Raw genomic sequence first — 22,331 nt, 5'->3', positions numbered from 1 at the left:
TCACCAATTTACCTACTCCTCCCATCATCCTCTTCCCTACGCCACCATATCCCCCCATCAACCATCGCCAGCAGCCAACTCTTATCGGGTAAATTGTTACATATAAAGTCGTTTTTGTTGACTATAATCTTACAAGGGTGGCGCCTGATTGGTTTGGGTTTGACTCCAAAGGTCAAAAATATCAGGAGGTCTTAAGTTCAAAATCAAGGAGGATTAAAAATCCCCTTGTGGCCACGGAGGTTCAAATGCAATGACTTTGGGCTATCTGCAAAGCATGTGGTCGCGCTGGGATTAGTTGGCTCGCAAAGCGAGTTGGATATCCAGGTTAATAAAAAAAAATGATAGTGTTGAATTTTAACGATAAATACTTACCAGATAAATGATTGGTTATGTAAAATTCAAAGGATTGATTATGGAAAGATTTTTTTTTCATAATTATTTAATTAAAAATTAATATAGTAGCAATAATGAAATAAATATTCATATCAACAAAAAATTTAACTAATAAATTGACATATCAGCATTGTTATGATCTCTTTTTTCAAAATAAAAAAGTTCGTAACTGATGAATCGACTATTCCATAAAAAACAGTATAAGCTAATAAAATATAAATACGTTATGTTTTATACAATTTATGTCCCAACTGATACGAACAGCTTTATTTTTTATTAAAAGGTTGGACAAAACCTCAAAACACACCATAACTTCAAGAAAGCATTTCCAAATAAGTAATGACACCCAAAATAAGCCCAACAACTCAACCATACACATTTTTCGAATGATTTATAAAGTTAAAATACCAAAAGTGCATTACCGTCAAATAATCTTTTATTTATGCAATAAATTATCAAAAGACACATTCTTATGATTTATTTATCAAAATATCCAAAAACCCCAAATATGTGTACCTCTCAAGATTTGATAAAATTAAATGTGCAAAGATGCAATTTCATCAAGTAACCAACATCATTTGATAAATCTTATGAAAAACATTTTAAGAGTCCAAAATGGACATTCTTGACATGTAAATAGTTTTTACAAAACAACTTAAACTCACCTATCTAGATTCCACAGTGCTTATTATACAACAAATACTCCCAAAATTACACCAAAATGGATTACACTGAAGTGGGAAGAATTGGAAAAGGGGTGAAGAACACTAAAACCCTGGTTTTTCGGATGAAGAGGGATGACAAATTACCTTAAAAATACTCTTGAACCACCAAGAAATCTTAATCCTCTTCAATTTCCTCTTGAAGAGCTTCAAAATACGAATCTATAGAATCAAGATTCGTCAAAATCAGATAAGAAATGAAAAAGTTATGACCAAATGAAGAAAACCCCAAAAAAATCGCGCTTTTAACCCTCGGGTGATTTATGTGTCCCTTGCCCGAGATCCTAGGATCGCATGTGAAGGTCACAGTAGGGTCGCCCAACCGTTGTTCAATCATTTTCCCGGCCATGCACCAACCATTTCCTCCAAAATTATGGGTGTTACAAGTGTCAAGTGACTAGAGTGGCAGATCTTGCCTCTGATACTAATTTGAAAGTATAAAGAACCCCAGAAACAGGCTAAAAAGATTTCTGGTGAAAAGAAACATTTTCAGCTAGAGCTTCTCTAAACCAAATCTTTTACCCAACTTGTGCTTTTGCTCGGTTAACGCTACCCAATTTGTGTTGGTAAACGGCTCAATGTATAAATTTTTTTGCATTTTCGTAGAAACCAAAAGCGACATAAGTTTGGACATAAGTGGTAAGCCTTCCTTGCCAAAAGCAAAACCCAACTCTATATACATAGACTCGATATCAGCACCAAGTACAACTGAAAGCGAAGTGCCATTTTACGAAGGGCGATACACCAAGCACTACGGTTACGACTTAAATTGACGGGTTTTACTTCCTTTTTCGACCACGAGGTTTGTTTCCTGGAGTATCCTTTGAAGTGCTCGTAACATCCATGGTGGAGTCTTCATCTTCGCTATCACCATCAAAAGTCTCGGTTTTGTCAGTCGACGCTTCCTCATCTTCCTGTAAATTTGTAGTACTTTCCTGATTTGACAGTCGGTCTCGAAGCTCCCTTAATTTTGATTTCTTTGAGTTTAACACACCAACAAACTGCAAGATTGAAATATCCAACTCTTGTCATTACAATTGCATAAAATAGCATTCAAGGATCTTAATGTTGGATGTGGGGCATAACTTTCTAGATCCCAGTATAAAAATAAATGGAACCCCGTTAAATTACTCTCCAAAAGAGCCCTTTAAAGAAATAAGGAAGGTTCCAACATATATAGAGCATGAAACATTTAAATCTAACTAATGTGGGACTCTAACACGCCTCCTCCAACGGAGACTAGACAGGCACGGCGTCTAGAGGGGGATAAACGAGTACAGGCTTTCCTAGATTGTCCAGTCCAGTCCCTAGAGCTTTAGACTTTGGCTCTGATATCATGTAAGAATATGTGAAACCCCATTAGAATACTCTCCAAAAGAGCCATGGAGGAGAGAAGGGAGGCTCCAACATGTATAAAGAAGAAATGATCAAGTCTAGTCGATGTGGGCATCTAAAACCGAGAACATACAAATATGACTAGCCTACGTTGCCATAGTTAACAATAGATAGGTTCATTTGGTATAGTGTGTGGTAGAATCTCGCTCACAAAAAAATTGTCGGTTAAACTCTTTTCTAATTTATAAAGTCGCTCCTTTTTCAATGGGACGGATAGAGTACAAATCTCCCTGTGTGTCAAAACTGCATGTTCCAAAATAGAGGCTATAAGGTGCATCTGAAGATAATTGGGCTCGGAACACATTCAGACATTTTTCCATCAAATTTCAGATGTAATAGCCGTCTATGACATCAAGCACACAACAATCCTTTGAGATGTTAGTTAATAGATGAATTTCAATTATTATAGAAGATATATTAGTAGCTACTTTTGAGTTACTAGCAAACCCGAGAGTTGAGAGTTAATGGGTTCTCCTATGGATCAATGGGAGATAAGAAAACGGGTTCAAACGAAGCCTGCACCCCTGTTGTGAAGTCGTGCTGTTCGATCAGTAGTGTCATTTAGTTTATTTCCTTTAAACCTCTAATTTATTTCCTTCAATTCATTTCTATGAATGTGTTAGTACCTTTGTATAAATTGTCGTTTCAAACTCTGCCTTCTCGTTCTGAAACTTCTCACTTTGCGCTAAACACTTCTCAGCTTCCGCTTTAAGTTTCTCATTTGACCGTGTTTTCATGACAACCTCCTCCTATTATATTAGAAGAAAAGTTATCAGCACTAAAAGCATATCAAATTTCGAAAGGGAAAATAATATTAAACAAATAAGGTAAATTAACCAAGATACATCAACATACCAGATTTTTAATAGCAACGACGTTAATAAGTACTCCCTCCGTCCCAAAATAAGTGTCGACATTTCTATTTTATTATTGTCTAAAAACATCAACGTTAAATGCATACTTTCCAATTCTGCCCTTAATTATGAGATGGAGAAATTCGTTATTCCCTCTATTATTAACAGTAAAATTGTCATTTACTTCATTAAAAAATGTAATAATTACACATTTTCCAAAACTGTGCGCCTTTTTTCATTGTATACGTTTATTTTGGGATGGAGGAGTAATAAATAAAAGAGATATTAGATTGGAGATTTGAATAAATTCTTTTAACATCCTGATAAGCCTTCTATTCGTTTTACTTACAAGAGGAGGGTCTAAATAGTTAAATGGTCTTAGTTGTTAATGTAAATAAGAGAAGGGTATTTTTGGTACTCGTCAGTGGAATAAGGCGCGTGAGAGACTTTCCTTTAAGTGGGGAAAAGTTGTTAGTGGTAGGCATTCTGTTTTGTACATTCAAATTGAGTGAAAGCTCTTACAGAGAGAACCAGACCTCTCGAAAGTCTGGAACCTACCATTTTCTGTTTCAATTTCAATATTCAATCGGTCAATTGTTACCAATTTACACCAAATTGGTATCAGAGCGGTAAGATTCAGCCATGGCGACAAGGAGTGCGACAACAAGAATTGAAGATTTAGAAAGCAACGTTGGTTCAATTGAGAAAAGTCGGGAGCGAAATGCACAGCAAATTGAGAAATTAAGCAATAAGGTGGCTAGTAAATTGAATTCGTCAGGTTCATCAGATGGAGAGGATGCGGACAATTCAGGAAGGTCGAAGAGGAGGAACGACGACAAACAGGAATCGAGTCGATTCCTAGCTGTGAAAGGCCGAAAACTTGAAATTCCAACGTTTGACGGAAGCGATCCCAATGGTTGGGTTCTCAGAGCAGAACGTTATTTCTCTCTGAACCGATCATCACAAGAAGAGAAAATTGACGTTTCTTTCATAGTGTTTGAAGGAGCAGCTCTGAAATGGTTTCAATGGGAGAATAGACGTCATCCAATTTTGCGATGGGAGGATCTTCGTAGACTGATTTTGCGTCAATTTCGATTGACGGCGGTAAGAACTTTGTGCGAACAATTTATGCCCGTTAAACAAGAAGGCACGGTGGAAGAATTTAAGATGAAATTCGTAGAGTTAGCTGCACCGTTAGAAGGAATTCCAGAGGAAGTGTTTATGAGTCAATTCATAAACGGTTTGGAGAATTCAATCAAGGCAAAGGTGCGTCTCCTAAATCCAGTAACGTTAGAGGAAGCGATGGAGATAGCAATGAAAATTGAAGTGAAGAATATTGTGATTGAAAGGAGAGGTCGATCTCAAGATCGAAGAAATTGTTGTCAATGTTTGTTGGTAATAGGAGTATCTCTAGAAGTACTAATTCAGGGAATAATTCAAATACGATGGCTAATTCGACAAACTGAGCAGGATCTGAGTACAGAAGATTGTCCGATCAGGAGGTACAACAGAGACGAGCCTTGAGCCTCTGTTATCGTTGCGACGAGAAATATTCATCGGGCCATAAGTATAAGAAGAAGGAATTGAATGTTCTGCTGATTTAGGAGGAAGAAGTAATTGAATCGGGTGACAATAATGACGAAAATACAGCGTTAAACGCAACTGATGTGGTCAAGGTGGGTCAGGAAGTGGAGGTTCATCTTAACTCGGTGGTGGGATTAACGAATCTTAAAACCATGAAAATGGAAGGATTCATTGAAGACCAAAAGGTTGTAATCCTCATGGATAGCGGTGCGACGCACAATTTCATTTCGAAAGAGATTCTTGAAAAATTGAATCTCAAGGTCGATAAAACGAAGGAATATACAATAACGATGGGGACAGGGAATAAGGTGATGGGAGATGGAATTTGTAGACATGTTATTTTGACGGTGCAAAGTTTGGACGTTGTCGAGGATTTTTTGCCCATTCAATTGGGTAACAGTGATGTGATTTTGGGGATACAGTGGTTGGAAACGTTGGGAGCAACCTATACCAACCGGAAGCAGCAGGTTATGAAGTTCACGGTCGGAGGAAAGTCGGTGGCATTGAAAGGTGATCCAGCTTTGGGTAAATCTTTAGTTTCATTGAAGACTATGGGAAAACTAATCCAACAGGAAGGTCAAGCCGTGTTAATGGAGTTTGGGGCTTGTATGTTGATTAGTGAAGTGTCCCAAGAAGTTTTACCAACGGTACAAACTGTTTTGAAAGAATTTGATCATGTGTTTAATATGCCGAAGGGGTCACCACCGATGAGAGGCAAGGAGCATGAGATTATTTTGAAAGAGGGTACAGATGCAGTTAATGTAAGGCCCTATCGCTATCCTCGTTATCAAAAGGACGAGATCGAAAAATTGGTAAAGGAGATGCTAGAAGCATAAATTATAAGACCGAGCAGCAGCCCTTTTTCAAGTCCGATATTGTTAGTTAAAAAAGATGGCAGTTGGAGATTTTGCATCGATTATAGAGCTTTAAACAAGGCAACCGTAGTAGATAAATTTCCTATACCGGTTATAGATGAGTTGTTGGATGAGTTGCATGGTGCTCACTGCTCAAGTGTTTTCTAAGCTTGATTTAAAATCAGGATATCATCAGATTCGTATTAAGGATGAAGACATTCAAAAAACGGCGTTTCGGACGCACCAAGGTCACTACGAATTCAAGGTAATGCCCATTGGTTTAGTAAATGCACCCTCTACATTTCAAGGGCTGATGAATGAAGTTTTCAAGAATTATTTGAGAAAATTTGTGCTAGTTTTTTTATGATATATTGGTTTGCAGCCGATCAATGGAGGAGCATCTTGGCCATTTGAGACAAGTGTTTGATTTGTTGTCTCATTATAAATTGTATGCCAATAAGAAGAAATGTGAATTCGGTCGGGAGAGTTTGGGGTATTTAAGCCACATCATTTCTAGTAAAGGAGTAAAGGTTGATGATTCTAAAATTAAGGCAATACTAGATTGGAAAGTGCCTCGTACAGTGTCAGAATTAAGAGGTTTTCTGGGATTGTCGGGAGTATTACAGAAAGTTCATTAGAGGATATGGAGTTATAGCTAGTCCTCTCACGGATTTGTTAAAGAAAAATCAATTTGGTTGGACCGAGGAGGCACAAATGGCTTTTGAAAAGTTAAAGGAGAGTTTGTCCTCACCTCCGGTGCTTAAACTTCCTGATTTTTCGTCAGATTTTGTGGTGGAGATAGACGCTTCGGGATTTGGTTTGGGGGCTGTTCTAATGCAGAAAGAACAACTTGTGGCTTACTTTAGTCAGGTGCTGGGGACGAGAGCTCGGCAGAAGTCGACGTATGAGAAGAAACTTATGGCTATTGTTCTAGCAGTTAAAAAATGGAGACCTTATTTGTTGGGACGACACTTTACAATTCGCAGCGACCAACAGAGTCTGGAATACCTGTTGGAACAACGTGTGGTGGAACCAAAATATCATAAATGGATGAGTAAGCTGATGGGATACAATCTCTCGATTGTGTACAAACAAGGGAGTGCAAATAAGGCTGTTGATGCACTCTCCCGTAAGGAAGAAAGCTTGGAATGTTTGAATTTGAGTATACCATCATGGAGGCAGTGGAAAATATTAATAAAGAGCTGGAAAAAGATTTGTTCTTGATGAAAATAAAAGCAAACTTATTGGAAGATGCAGGTGCGCATAAAGGGTTTGAGTTGCAGCAAGATCTGTTATTCTTTAAAGGCAGATTGGTGGTGCCTAGGAAATCGGGGATTATTCCCTTATATTCGAAGAATTTCATGCGACACCCATTGGTGGTTATAATGGGGAGGAAAGAATATATCAAAGAATGGCAGCAGAATTATTCTAGGTAGGCATGAGAAAAAATGTGTCAAATATGGTGAAAGAATGTGAAACGTGCCAAAGAAACAAAGTGTTAAGTGGGTCTCCTTCGGGTCTGCTACAACCGTTATCACTTCCGAGTACAATATGGAACGATATCTCGATGGATTTCATTGAGGGATTGCCTACTTCGGGAGGAATAAACTCTATTCTAGTGGTGGTCAATAGGTTCAGCAAGTACGCTCACTTTGTGGGACTGAAGCATCCATTTACAGCTCATTCCGTAGCAGAGATTTTTGTCAAAGAAAATTGTACGCTTGCATGGCATACCAAGTTCTATAATCTCTTATCGTGATAAAGTTATTCAAGCTGCAAGGCACAACTTTGAAGTTCAGCACAGCCTATCATCCGCAGATGGATGGGCAGACAGAAGTTGTTAATAGGAGGTTGGAACAATACTTAAGATGCTGGATTTCAGATCGACCTAGTCAATGGAGTAGATGGTTACCATCGGCTGAATTGTCGTACAATACAGCTTTCCATACAACCCTTAAATGTTCTCCTTTCAAAGTGTTATATGACCGAGATCCACCCCCGCTATTGAGATATAAGAGTTTCTCCTCTATAGTCCAATCGGTTGATGTCGAATTGATGAATCGGGATGAGATTTGGGATGAAGTGAGAATACATCTCTTGAAAGCTTAATGCAGAATGAAACAACATGCTGATTTGAAAAGGACAGAACTGGACTTGGTTTCGGGTGAGTGGGTGTTCTTGAAATTGAGATCGTACCGACAGAAATCTTTGGTTAAAGGGAACAGCCCAAAATTGTTGGCATAGTCCTTAAAAAGTGTTGGAGAAGATTAGTAAAGTGGCTTATCGTTTGGACTTACCGAAGGGGGTGAAGATACATCTTGTTTTCCATGTGTCTCAACTTCCAAAAGCTGTGGGAAATTGTGCATCTTCGAAAGACATTCCAGCTCAATTGACTGAAGAGATGGTACTATAAGTGGAACCTGAAGCAATGGTGCAAGGTGACCCAGGAAGCTTAGAAGTTTTGGTTAAATGGAAGGGGTTATCAAATTTTGAAGCTACTTGGAAGAATTTAGAAGAAGCTTTGATTCAACAGTTTCCCAACAGTCACTTTGAGGACAAGGTGAAAGTTTTGGAGGGAGGTATTGATAAGCCTCCTATTCATTTTACTTACAAGAAGAGGGTCTAAATAGTTAAAGGGTCTTAGTTGTTAATGTAAATAAGAGAAGGGTATTTTTGGTACTCTTCGGTGGAATAAGGAGCGTGAGAGAGTTTCCTTTGAGTGGAGAAAAGTTGTTAGTGGTAGGCACTTTGTTTTGTATATTCAAACTGAGTGAAAACTCTTAGGGAGAGAACCAGACCTCTCGAAAGTCTGGAACCTACCATTTTATGTTTCAATTTCAATATTCAATCAGTCAATTGTTACCAATTTACATCAGATCCTCAATATTACAAGCATAGTAAACAATCTGAAGATATGAATCAAAACGGCAATGCATTATCTTACACTTAAACGTATGTTAGCATCCATCAGGAAGTCCAATATTCCTGCAGTTATCGTCTTACAATTTTCAGCTGGTTTAAATTTCCATCGCCACTCTAGCTTCGTACCTTCTTTATCGAAAGTCCATGATAACTGCAAAGGATTTCAAAAGAGTAAAGAATTAGAAAGTTGATCTTTAAGCCCTTCTGGAAACAAGAGGATCAAACCGACAAAGTAAGGAATGAACAGCACTCAACTTTCCTGTTATGTTGGTATATCGAAAAAGACCCAAATGAATGCACTATAAGCTAAACAAATAAGCATATGGAAGCTTAGGACTCTCTATCAAACTAGGGGGCCGTTTACTAAACTCTTACTGGTAAGCACTTACCACATGTACCAGAAATCTTACTCAGTAAGTGGGGGAGAAAGGGTTACCGGATAAAAGACGCTTGCCAACAATCCATTTTGATGGCCGAGAATATCACCCAATAAGGTAAGTGAGGTGGCAACTCTTACCGCTAAGCGCCTACCCGGTAAGTATTCGGTAAATGGCTTGTAACTCTTATTATGGGGATGTTTTTATCACTTGACACATCTGAATGGTCTTAACTTCTGGATCAATCAGACGTTTGGTTCTTCGATGAAAAAGAGAACAACCGAGTCCTTAAGACAACCTCTCCGTGATTCAGCAAGAAACATCACTATTTACCTATTCATTAAAAGCTTTTTGACAATCATATCCATCTTGCACATCTTCAACAAAAATGGAACTCCAAGAATTTGCAAAATGAAATTAGAAGAAAACAGATAGAAGCTATTACATAATGGATCACCGGTTACCAGTATGATCCCCTTAAGGGTGAGCTTAAAGCAATTGTCGTAATCACTTGTGATTCCAAAGATTATCATTCATCGAGAATGGTTCCTTTCATATTTGTTGAGAGTTAAGACAACGAGAAAACAAAGACGGATTTTTGGGAATGTGATTTTTAGAAGTTTCTTTAAAAGAGTGAGAGGAAATGTTGGAGAAGAGACCAAAAGTACTTTATTGGAAAATAAGAAAAAGAGTATTCTTAAATTTGAATAAAAGACTGTCATGAATACTTGTACATTGTGGAAAAATCATAACTTTGAATTTTAATCTACATAAAATGTTTTTTTATTTAACTAGATTCCTTACTAAAAGGTGTTATAATATGGTCGTTTGTTTAAATTTATGCTATTTTCATCTTAAGTTCGGAATTTTAAAATTGTAAATTAATTGTTCATTTTTTGTATATAACACTGTTTTTCTTTATTCGGCATGATGCTTAAATTAAAATTTCAAAAATTCAAAGTACAAACTTTGATGGATGATGCTTAAATCATGTCACTTAAGATATAGCCATTTTGTCATTTTGAAGATAGGATTTTAATTATATCAAGCAACACCTTATTTGAGAAGTTCATAGGATAATATTGTAGATTCATGTTACTCATAAGATTAACATTGTACAACATCTTTATTAGCATGCTCACACTTTTCACAGGTTTTGCTTCATGGAAACAGCCGCAGCTCTACTCCTTGGGGTAGAGGTCAATTCTACGTACATCTTACCCCCGAGACCTCACCCACGGACAGAATATACTGGGATCGTTTGGTTTGGTTTGCTTATTCATGTTACTCGAATGTTTCATATAGACAACACTTTTTCATTCAGTTTCAGTTCAACATAAAGCTTCTAAATCATTGAGAACTATTAATCAATTCACACTTTTTCATTTAGTTTTTATCAAATGTCCCAACAAAACCACCCCACCCCAGAAAACTTACTACCAACTGAAATAACCTTCATGGTGCATTTCATTCAAAGACAAAAGGCACTACATAGTTATAGATTTACTACACACACACACACACACACACACACATATATATATATATACTGCATAAATTCAAATGCTATCTTCAACTAGCAATTATCTCAAACATAAAGTTTCATGCTCTACGACCCAAATTCTGAAAGAAAACAGTTATGCTAATAAGTTGTCGATTCATGATACAGTTTCTCTCTCTTACTAGTTCTCTTCATATGCATGGAGCAAAGTCTTTCTTCTATGGATGTGTGTTACTGAAAATGCATGAGGTAGGTATACGAAGTAAATAAGAATCCTAGCAACAATCATGGATGTAGGCAAATTGTTGAACCATGTGAATAATGTGTGATTTGATTATAGATCCTAACAACAGCAAATCCGGTTGATGTTGAAGCGTTGAGCCTTGTATTGACATATGATCTATGTGTCTCAAAGCATCTGTAGCATTGTTGTCAAGAGGTAGCAAATATGAGTTTTAGGATTTTGATGGCAAAAGTCGGAAACAATGTAGGAGTATATGCAACACGGTTTAGGCTATGTGTGGCCCACTTCAAGACTAATATAAAGTCGCATCTTTCTCTAGGCCTTAACCTTTTTCTCTTTTATCAATAGAAGGAAGAGTGAGCGAGTTGACATGGCAAGGTATCCAGTCATGAAATAGAAGACGGATGATGAAACTTAAAAAGGCAAACAAATATTAAAGAATAGCTCTTCAATCTCTCGGTATTGCAGGTAACTAGGTCCCTGAAGCTGCCATTACTAAGCCGAAAGAGAAGACAAAAAGCTCATTTTCTACATAGGTCCAGGGGAATAAGCTAATCATGAAAAGTTCAAGTATTTCTTGTATGAAGACACCAGATGAAAGAGCAAAATGCCCTTAAGGACAAACAATATTGAATATTCTTCTTCTTTTTTTCTGGAAATCATGATCCTATAGCGTTAATAACAGAATAATATATATGAGGGGAAGGCACAAGCTTCATCATTTTCATAAATGAAGCATACCACAGAAATCAAGCACACAATTATCTGAAAGATGACAATCTAGACTAGAAATTCAAAGGTCTGATTTCATATTGAAAATACAAACTTTTATCTTCCTTGACTAAGAATCTTTGATGTCTCTCTCATTGTTGCTACTAATCCCAAATGCCAATAGTAAAAGTCTTTTGCTTAGTAACAAGTTAAACCGAATTATGCAAACAATGATTTCAGAATTATCACTTGGTTTCTTTGTAAAGAAACAGATGGGTCCTGCAAAGTTGCTAAAAGATGCTACAAGTTGCTAGAATGCTTGATTTTGGAAGTAAAAAACGTTCGTTCTTGCAAATAAGGTTTGTTTGCAAAGCACCAAGGTTCTAAAAGTTAACAATTGGAACGATAATCAAGACTAATTTAAGAGTACCTACTCTTTTGTAGCCTCCTCCAGCATCAGCAAACCCGTAAACCGAACCGGGCTGTTGAAACCCTAGATATCGCTCCGACATATCGATGTACTCCGATATCGGTTGGTCCCAATTAGACGCTCTCTCCTTCACCTCCTCTTCTGATGCTGCAAAAAAGAAATCAAGAAATCTGAAATAAAATTAAGAGAAGACCTACTTTAAGTGATTGAAAGAAGTAATGATACCGTCGCAAGTCCAAGCGTTTAGAGCATCGGTGATGGAAAGATGGAAGTGAGAAGAGAACCAGGTGCCTTTGATGAAGATTGGTTGGGAGATTTGGAGTTTCAAGCATGTGTGTCTTGCTGAATCCATGGCCGACCATCAAAAGCTGTGTGCCTGTCAGGGAAGGAGAACGATTATCCCGCCTCGGCTCTTTCAAATGAAAGCATCCCTGAACAACAAGGGTTCGGTTCTAATCAAATCCAAGATGTTCAATTACTTAAGGTTGTTTACCTATATGAAGTTCGTTTTTAGCAAGGAAAAGAGTAGACTCTGCTATCGAAATTACATAACTCCAACTTTCAGTTCTAAAGTTACTGAATGGTTTGGTGTAAAATGATTGTTGTTTGGTTATTGTTGAATGGTTTAATGCAGAATGATTAAGTGGTCAAAATAATTAAGAAGCTCTTGTTAATTGTATACAATGAAATTACGGTTTTTAATGGTTAAGGGAGATCCAGGATATAAAATTATTTAGGTGGTTTTAGAATCATTAAAAGGTAGTCTTTTTTTTTTTTGTCAAACAAGATTCACCTCATAATGATTCAGAGGTTGTCTCTTAATGTAACTATTAAGAGGTAAACAAACAACCCTGTAACGTCAGAATGATTAAGAGTATCTCATGATATAGCGTAAAATGAAATATAATTGTTTGATAATTGTTTACAATAAAATTATGGTGTTCAATGGTTAAGGGAGACCAATGATATAAAATCATTCAAAGAGTTTTAGAACCACTAAGAAGCAGATTTTTTTTGTCAAATAAGATTCACCTCTTAACGATTCAAATGTTGCCTCTTAATGGAACTATTAAGAGGTAAACAAACAACCCCTAATTCCGTAATGGTTTAATTATGAAACAGTTAATTTTTTTATTAACCTGAATATTCATCCCGTTATGTGAACCGATCAATATCAGGACGACCACTTGTTTTGTAGGTAGTACAGAGTCATCATATTTGAACATTCGTGGCCACAAGATAATTTTTATTCCTCCTTGAATTTGAACTGAGACCTTCAGGCACTTTTGATCATTGGAGCTCAAACTTAAACAATCAGACATTACCCTTGTGGTTTTATGAAACAGTGAATTGTAAACAAGAGAGATGAGAACCATAATTTGGAAAATATATGGACAAAAGTACAATTTCCAATAAATAACATGGAACAGAAACATAGTTTTGATGACGTGAAGGACTAGGCTTTATTGTTTTTGGAGGCTTATGATCGGACTAAAAGAGATATACCGCTTAAACGACCATAACTTATGATCGGCTCACTACCTGTTGATTCGAAGCTTGAAACGAGGAGCATGCCCCTACGTAGGGCCTGAACCGCTGTTTAAATATGTCTTTGAACACTTTTGTGTTTTTTGCTACTATTTACATTTTCGGTTGGGTTTTTATGTTTGGCCATAGTTTCGGACCATTTTTTGTTTCAGGTTCACTACCGGTTGATTCGAAACTTGAAACAAGATCGAGGAGCATGTCCTGCATAAGGCCTGAAGCGCTGTTTAAATATATCTTTGGACACTTTTGTGTTTTTTGCTACTATTAACATTTTCCTTTGAAATTTTTATGTTTGGCGATAGTTTCGAACCATTTTTGTTTTGGCTTTCCTATTTACCTCATGTTTGTCTAACATGAATTGTCAGAACTGAAATTCAAGAACTTCCATTTTCTTTCCAAATTTTGAGTTCACGATGAACTCGGATTTGAAGACTAAAGTTCGGTATTCTTTGAATCAAAGAATTTTTTAAAAAGATCTTTTTCGAGTATTCGTAGAATTAACGGGTCTAATCTTCATTTTCGTTATTATATGTTTCATCATTACTCTTAAGAAAAAAAAATCCATGCCTTCAAAAGTCAAAAGTCAAAAGTCAAAAACTCAAAAGCCCAGCAGGGCTTTGAAATTTGGTTAACTTTGTTTTAACTGTTTTGTCATTTTTTGCATTTTATAATTATCCAATATATTAAATATGATTAGAGAAATTAAATTATAGTATTGAAATAATAATCTATAGTTGTTGTAGTACAACGATTTAGAAGGTTGTAAGAATTAAACGATGTTTGACTCGTTCGACCCATTTTGACTTGTTTCGACTTTAGTAAAAACTATATCATTTAAAATAAAATGTAATTTCAATCGACCCATCCAACACCCGCAAGTCCAACCATCTTAACTTCGACCCCATTATCATCTCTTCCAAGTTTTGACATTAGTTTTTCACAATGTGATTTGATATTTTTAATGCACCTCGATCCTATTTGAAAAATTAAAACGAAACCTCCCATCGTTGCATGTTTCTAATGAGTCAATCCGGGTGGTTATGGAATTTTAATGAGTTGGGTCCTTGTAGTTGCATACCGGACCCAACTCATTAAAAAAATGCAACCCAACTCGTAAATTTTGAGATGAGATTCAACTTACAAGCATCCTTCTTGATGAGATTACCCATATTGTTCCAGTAAACTACCAGATTTGGATTATGAAATCATGTTAATTGGATTTAAGAATTGCAGGAGATATCATTCTATCAACAAGTCTGAAAGCTTAACAACCTGATGTTCTCTAAATGTATATATGTAACAGCCAGCATATACAACAACACTTAATACCTTCACTTCTGCATATCAACATTCTCTTCAGATTTCTCAGGTCCAATCAGTCTGCAAGAAAAGAATCACTTTAACTGCAACAAATTTACTCCAAATCAACATGATTACTGCAACAAAACCGACCTTTTACGTATCTGCATTCTTCACATCGTCCTTGCTATTAACAGTTTCATCCTGTAATCAATGATGATCAAAGAGAGTGATCAGACCACACAACTTCATGACTTAATTGATCAAATCCAAAATCTTGGATCAAAACCCACCTGCAATTTACAAGCAGTGATCTCCGGAGCAGCTGCTAATTTTCCTTTGGTCTTCTTCTTTGTTTTCCCTGACTCAACTTCAGCCTATGAGAGAAAGTAAGATATTTACTGTAAAACTAATTATAATGTCAGAAGAAGCTGAACTACTTTGTGAGCATATTAAGACAATTAACCTTAGGCTTAGCACTCTTATTCTTCAATGTCATTGCATTATCAGATTGCTCAGTTGTTGCCATTACAATTTCAATCTGAAATCAAGAGTGATGAGGCTATAAGATGATGGATACTAGCAACAGATTTCGGAAATAGTAATAGCAAGTGAACAAACCTTGGCCTTCTGAATCAATCTGCCAGTGGATTTATCGGTCGTTTTGATGGTAGATAAGGAGATCACTGTGATCAGTACCATAAAAAGAAATTCAGATCAAACTAATCTTTGATACTTCTTATTTGACAAAGAATTGAGATCATCTTCTTGATGATTATGGGATGCTTACATTTCTGAGTTGCCAGTCCGTTTCCTTTCAGAATCTCTGAAATTACAACAACTGTTGGTATGGCTGCATGAATCACATAAATACAAGTCATTCAAAGCAAGTTCTAGGACGCATTATCTTCTTGATGATTATTGCCAAAAGTTGCAGAACTTGTATAGTTAAAAAGTCTAACCCATTCCCAAAGCTGTAAGCTCCACGCTGTTGTAACGGCTGATGGATCTCTGCAATGTTAACAGATTAAATCAATTCATGAAAGAATTTCATCAAACAAATCTCAAGATAGAATCTACCCAAAAGAACAGAAAAGGATTGTGACTATCATAGATTCATATCCCTAGACATATATATGGTTAATTAACAAGAAATTTCTTCAAGGTTATGGCATTAAACCCTAGTGAAAACACACGTTGATGAATTAATTGAGCAGGATTGCGACTTTTAATCGCTGATTAAAACTGAGATCACACTTATCGACGAGACAGATTTAAGCCCTAGTTTAAAAAACAATAAACTTTAAATTCGATTGCCAAATAAGAAAACTCGATCCACATGAACTTTAAAAGTTATTTACAGTACTGAATCAAAAACAGAAGGCGATTAAGAACAGTATCATGTAGACATTTGATTGAACAAAAAGGCAATCAAGAACCAAAAGCTAACAGAGAGATCGAGGGAGGAGGACCTTGGCGAGATTGAGGTAGAAGATGAAGGGCTTCTTGGTGTTAGAAACTTGAATTCTATAACTCCTTGACATCTTGACTGCATTAGCCTCATCCATGGCGGTTTTTTCAGACATCTCCGTCTCTTTACAAATCTCTTGCTGTGTTGCCATCTGAAATTAAGTCAGCGTCGATAGAAGTGAGACTACTACTGCAAAATAGAAGGAAGATCTTGTTTATATAGGTTGGAGAGGGGCTGATTCCTCCAATGAAAAAGCGCCACGTGGATGACTTGGATTGGTTGATTCATATGGTAGTTTAGCGGTTAGAGATGCTTCCCGCCAAATACTAGTTTATTTTTTTTATTTTTTTTTCTTTTGGTGAAAATTTACTTGTTTATAATTTTTTTATAAATTATTTGTAAATAATAAAATTCAATTCAATTGCAAATCCTATAAACCTAACACACCAATGATTTCAAAAACAAAACGGACCCTAAGGTGACGTTTGGTTCGTTGAAATCCAGCAGAATTTGAAGGAATTAGAATGGTCAATTTCACTGACCAAATTTTATTCATCCGTTTGGTTCATTTTTTTGAATTTCCACAAGGAATTCAAATTCCACAAATGATTCATTCCATTCCGTTTGGTTCATTACATTCCATTCCGTTATCATCGTCGCAATCACCGTCATTACCATTATCACCGTAACGCAACCCTCCCTGTTGTTGCCATTGTCTCCCCCACTACTTTCACCTCTACCCCACCACCACTATAATTCGATGAACCAAACAAAGAGATTCAAATTCTTTTGATAGATTCATTCCAATCCCTCCCAAACCAAACGCATGGTCAAACATGATTAAATTTCATTTCAATTCCTTTGGGTGGCATTTGGTTTGTTGGAATTCAGCGAAATTTGAAAGAATTGGAATGGTCAATTCTATTAACCAAATCTCATTCGTGCATTCGGTTCATTTTTAAGTTTCCATAAGGAATTAGAATTCCACAAATGGTGGAATGTAAATTCCTTAGGTTTTACCAAGTAATTTCTATTCCTTTCTACCATCTTTTATGAAAACCTGTTATACTCTTTAATTATATTATGCCATTCCATTCCATCCAATCATGATGGATGTCAACACTGTTGTCGTAACCGTCATGCCCGTGACCACCTCCTGTCGTCGTTGTTGCCGCCACCACCCGTCGTCACTGCCACCACCGTCATCACCATCGTCAGCACTGTCACCTTCACCCCCATCACCACCACCACTTTTGTCATTACCACCACCGTCGTCGCCTTCGCCACCACCACCACCACCACAGTCAACACCACTGCCACTACTGCCACCACCATTGATACCGTAACTGCCTCTACCCGAAACCATTATAATATATATTCGATGAACCAAACAGACAAATTCAAATTTTTGTGACTGATTCCATTCCAATTCTTGTCAACCAAATACATGGTCAAACATGATTAAATCACATTACAATTCTTTCAGATCCCAATTCCTTAGATAGATTTCAGTTCCAACATATTCCATTATGTGAACCAAAAACTACATCATATTCTAATTCATTTGACACATTTCAATTCCGACACACTCCATTACGTGAACCAAACGCCACCTAAAAAGTTTGGTCTCAAAATTTTCCTCCTAAATGTGGGAGAAACGAGAAGAGAAGGAAAGAGTATATTTTTGAAGGGTATATTAGTAAAATTGACATATTTTTTTTCATTTCTCTCATGTTCAAGAACATGAAAATTTATTTTCTTTCATTTTTTTCCCTTCATTTTCCTCCCCTTTCGATAACATAAATAAAAAAAAATATTTTTCTTTTCACTTCGGGTTCAAGAAAAAAAAATGTATGCAATTGTCGCTTACTAATCACTTACTTTACCAATTGAGCACGAAAAGAACCGACAATCTTACCCTATAAGAAGCATAACAATTATCGAGAATTTTATCCAGTTCGTAACAGAAAATACGTTTACAAATAATCCACTTTGGCCAAGAATGTTAAACGATAAGTTAAGTGAAGGTGATTTCTCTTGCCTGTAAGCGTTTGGTAAACGACTCCTTAATATTTGAAACATTTTTCTAAAAATATATATTAAATCATTAAGTATAATTTATATACACAAATCTATGGTACATACCTACATATATACATATATATATACACACATACAGAGTTTTAAATATAAACCATGTAAATGTTACAAACAATGCAAACTTGATATTAAAAAACATTTGAGATATTTATCTTGTCCTTTATTTATTATGACCGAGATATTTATAGAATATGATACGATTCATTTGTTATATGATCATTATTTATATAATGAAACAATCGAGATATTTATGAAACCAATTATTTACAAACCTGTTATATTGCACATTCACAAATCAGTTTTTATTACGTATGAAAATGCAAAGTTAATACAATGTTGCTTCATATATATGAAACGTTCAGGGTTTGTTTTCTATATGGAAAAAACGATTATGAATCCAAGCCCATACTTGCGGTTTGAAAAGTCTCAACCCAACCCAACCCAACCCAAACCAAACCAAACCAAAGTGCAGCCCAATCCAAACTCTACGGGTTGATCGAGTTGATATTTTGGTACATCAAAATATTGTCCTAACATTGAATATGTTGTTTTCTCTAGTCTACTCATCATTTACTTTTCATCATCAACCACTTGGAACAACTATCCATACTTCTTAAATGTTAAGTATATCAATTAATTTTTCAATATTTTGCATACATATGTTCACAGTTACTAAACATATGTACAAAAGAGTTACATAGAGATGGAGAATATATTGAAAATATATGTATATGAATAAGGTAAGAGATTGTGTAATTGTTTAATGTACATATTAATAGAGACTCAATAATCATACTAAAATCTATGAAATAAAATGATATCGGGTTCATCGGTTTGGATTGGGCTCAAATAAAAGTAACCCGATATCAATCCAATACCTATAATTTGAAGATTTTACAACTCGATTAAACTTTGGGTTGCTTCAGATTGAGTTATTTCGTGTTAGGTTGGTTTGGGTTGCGTTGATCGGTTTAGTCGGGTTTTTGAACACCCTTAGGCAATACTACAAGTTAGCGCAACACTTAGAAATAAATTCCCTTTTTTATTTGATTTGTTATTTGGGGTTGGGTTCCGGTAAGAAGCGTAAGAAAAGATCTATACCCTTAGATTAATCCTAATTGAATGTCAACACTAATAAAGTGCACCTAGATGCAATAGATCAATTTCCATCTAAAGCACAGTTCGTGGTTGCATGAGATTAAAAGTGATCAAAAGTTCAAATCTCTTCTTACGCTTCTCACTGTAATTTCATTTCTCACACGATCATTCACTTTGTTATTTGTTTACTAGAATTTAAAATTAGTGTCCACATTTATACTTTAATTTGTTTTAAAATAAATGTCCACTTTTAAAAATATGTACCTCTCTGTTCTACCTTTGATTATGAGATAGAAAAAAAATTCTCTCTATGATTAATAGTAAAATTGTTTTATAATTATTTAAAAAATGTAATAATTAAATATTTTTAAAATCATATATAATTTTTATTATTAACATTTATTTTAGGACGAAAGGAGTATGAGATATTATTTTTACAAACGAACGGTGATTGTGATTTGTGGAAGACATCAACGATAAACTAAATCCTTCTCAGTCTAACACTTATCTCATCACGGTGTCGCTAGTACCATTTGCATAGGCATAGAAGTTGGTTTTTCTTGGGGATGCCAACTTCGTATTGTAACTTGAAGTAGGCATCAAGCCTTCATAGACAAATAAGGTGTGGGCTCTTGAAGTCAGTCATCGGTCATCGATCAAAAGGTGTAATATATCAAATAATTATGCCATAACTGCATATAACTCCAAAAGCTCGACATAGAGCAAATTAAACAGGACAAATATCCCCAAGAACCCAATAGACTATTTCATAAATGTCATCAAAAGCAATAAAACGTAACTGACGTTTATGCAAATACATGTTCCAAAGACATGATTAACTCAAAAACACCTCATCAGTTGGGACAAATCATTTTCCATTTAAATCATACCATTTATATTCTCAAAATGTCCCATAACACAATAACATGCATTTTTCAAACGATTTATAAAACCAAATACACCAAAGTGCATTTATATCAGAAATCTCCATTTGTACAATAAATTACCAAAGGTTCACATTTTTGAGATTTGTTCACCAAAGTGTATTTCATAAGATTTACTAACTCAAATTTACCACATGTGTAAACTTAGTCAAATACTCCACACATTTGATAAACATCAAAGAAAGCACTTTAATACTTCAAAATACTCATTTTGGCATGTACATTGTTTTCACAAAGCAACTTGAACTCATCTTGCTAGATTTAGACTAAATCTAAGTTTTACTTCACAACTTGAGTTTCCTTTGGTAAAAGCTTCAGGTCCACAACATCCATCACCAGGACCTTCATATGGGTCATAAACAAATTCACCATACTCCAAAAGCAACCCCAAATTAGATTCATAAATCAAACCATAAATATCATCCACCCCCCCCCCCCCCCAAAAAAAAGCTTACATTTTGACTTATAAGAACCCCATATCTTCCAGGAAAGTTCAATCCTCATTCTTTCCATCTTGAAGGGCTTCGAATTACGGATCCATATCAACTTGAATCGTCCAAAATGGAGAAGAAGTGAAAAAATTATGATCAAATGAAGAAAATCCCGATTTTAAGCACTACAGGTCGCCCATAATAGTGACAAGCGCTTGTGCCCTTGTCACTTTCACCGCGCACAATTGCCCGGATTGTAAGGATCCATTTCTCCCTTGGCGCCCCTTGACATGCTATTGTGACCAATGGCAATATCGTCAGGCATTATCCATGACCTGTAATTGTATTGATAATTTTTCCTATTTTTCACCCGTTTGAGTCTATTTCTTGCCTAAAAGATGATACCCAATATAATCCAACTTCAAAATATTAATCAAACTATTCTAATGGTGAAACACATATTGGACTTGGGATTTCACCTTACCAAAGATCTAGTTGTTATATTGTGTCAGTGTCACTATTGCATGACACAATCGCCGGGACCACCAAACACTTGGTATAACCGGTGCTACCATGACAGGTGTCACAGCCGCATGGCACAATAGTTAAGATAACCATGCTCTCAATACCATGGGTGCTCTTGTGACAGATGTCATTATCGCATGGCAAAATAGTCGAGACGACCATACTCTTAGTATCACAGTGCTATTGTGACATGTCACTTTCTCATGGCACTCTAGTCAAACTCCATAATTAATTTTTTTGTTGGATCACTTAATTCAACACTTTCTTCAACTGGGCCAAAAAAAAATGGAATAAACTACGATTTTCGTTCCCGTGGTTTGATGTTTAATTAAATCAAAAAGACTAAAATACCAAAAAAGATAATCAATAAACAAAAAAAATCACAAGGACTAAAATACCAAAAAAGATATTTAATAAACAAAAATAAAAAAGACTAAGTTACCACTAAACTAAATGGAGGATTTTTAATAGATTCAGTTTCAGTCACGAAAACAACAACAAATTACAAACTACATAAATGAAAATCATAATTTACTCAAATATTAATAATATGCATATTATATTAGTTGGGGTGTGTATATATATATATATATATATATATATATATATTATCTTGAAATTAAACTAAAATGATTAAAAGAAGACCAAAATATTCCTGAGTTAACGAAACTCTCGGCATAAGTTAGTCAAAGAGATCAAAAGTGTAAAAATAGCAACCATAATGACTAAAATGTAAATATTTTTATTTAGAAATTTAGGCATTATTTTTAGTCAGCTTATCAAACTGCTAGTAGGTTTTAGGAGGTTTTTCCCATTTTTTTCAATTATAATCATCATTAATATTTGTTATCATTTATTATTATTAATTAATATTTATTTACTAGTTTTAATTTTATATTAATATTAATTATATCAAATTATTTTTATA

General features: G+C 35.5%; 3 protein-coding genes across 3 annotated transcripts; all 3 read right to left on the bottom strand.

Annotated features, from left to right (window-relative positions):
• Positions 1-1,684: 1,684 nt before the first annotated feature.
• Positions 1,685-12,456, bottom strand: LOC112499670 (DNA repair protein XRCC4). Its single transcript, XM_025102993.1, has 5 exons — positions 12,213-12,456; positions 11,992-12,134; positions 8,747-8,875; positions 3,137-3,259; positions 1,685-2,116 (listed from the first exon to the last, which is right to left on the bottom strand). Exons 1-5 carry the CDS (start codon positions 12,337-12,339, stop codon positions 1,895-1,897), a joined length of 744 nt encoding a protein of 247 aa, XP_024958761.1. The 5' UTR covers positions 12,340-12,456; the 3' UTR covers positions 1,685-1,894.
• Positions 12,457-14,836: 2,380 nt separating this feature from the next.
• LOC112499722 (uncharacterized protein At2g34160-like) lies at positions 14,837-16,493 on the bottom strand. Its single transcript, XM_025103062.1, has 8 exons — positions 16,307-16,493; positions 15,797-15,845; positions 15,625-15,687; positions 15,456-15,520; positions 15,301-15,375; positions 15,128-15,211; positions 14,988-15,038; positions 14,837-14,915 (listed from the first exon to the last, which is right to left on the bottom strand). The coding sequence occupies exons 1-7, from the start codon at positions 16,454-16,456 to the stop codon at positions 14,991-14,993; spliced, it is 534 nt and encodes a 177-aa protein (XP_024958830.1). The 5' UTR covers positions 16,457-16,493; the 3' UTR covers positions 14,837-14,915; positions 14,988-14,990.
• Positions 16,494-17,386: 893 nt separating this feature from the next.
• LOC112529057 (glycine-rich protein DOT1-like) lies at positions 17,387-17,671 on the bottom strand. The gene has a single exon (XM_025140132.1). The coding sequence runs from the start codon at positions 17,669-17,671 to the stop codon at positions 17,387-17,389; it is 285 nt and encodes a 94-aa protein (XP_024995900.1).
• Between the last annotated feature and the right edge of the window lie 4,660 nt (positions 17,672-22,331).

Source organism: Cynara cardunculus (genome assembly GCF_001531365.2).
Source record: "Cynara cardunculus var. scolymus isolate 2C chromosome LG 16, CcrdV1, whole genome shotgun sequence".
In the NCBI taxonomy this organism is placed as follows: Eukaryota; Viridiplantae; Streptophyta; class Magnoliopsida; order Asterales; family Asteraceae; genus Cynara; species Cynara cardunculus.
Note: the sequence above shows the minus strand (reverse complement) of the source record. Positions and strands in the feature narration are given on the sequence as shown.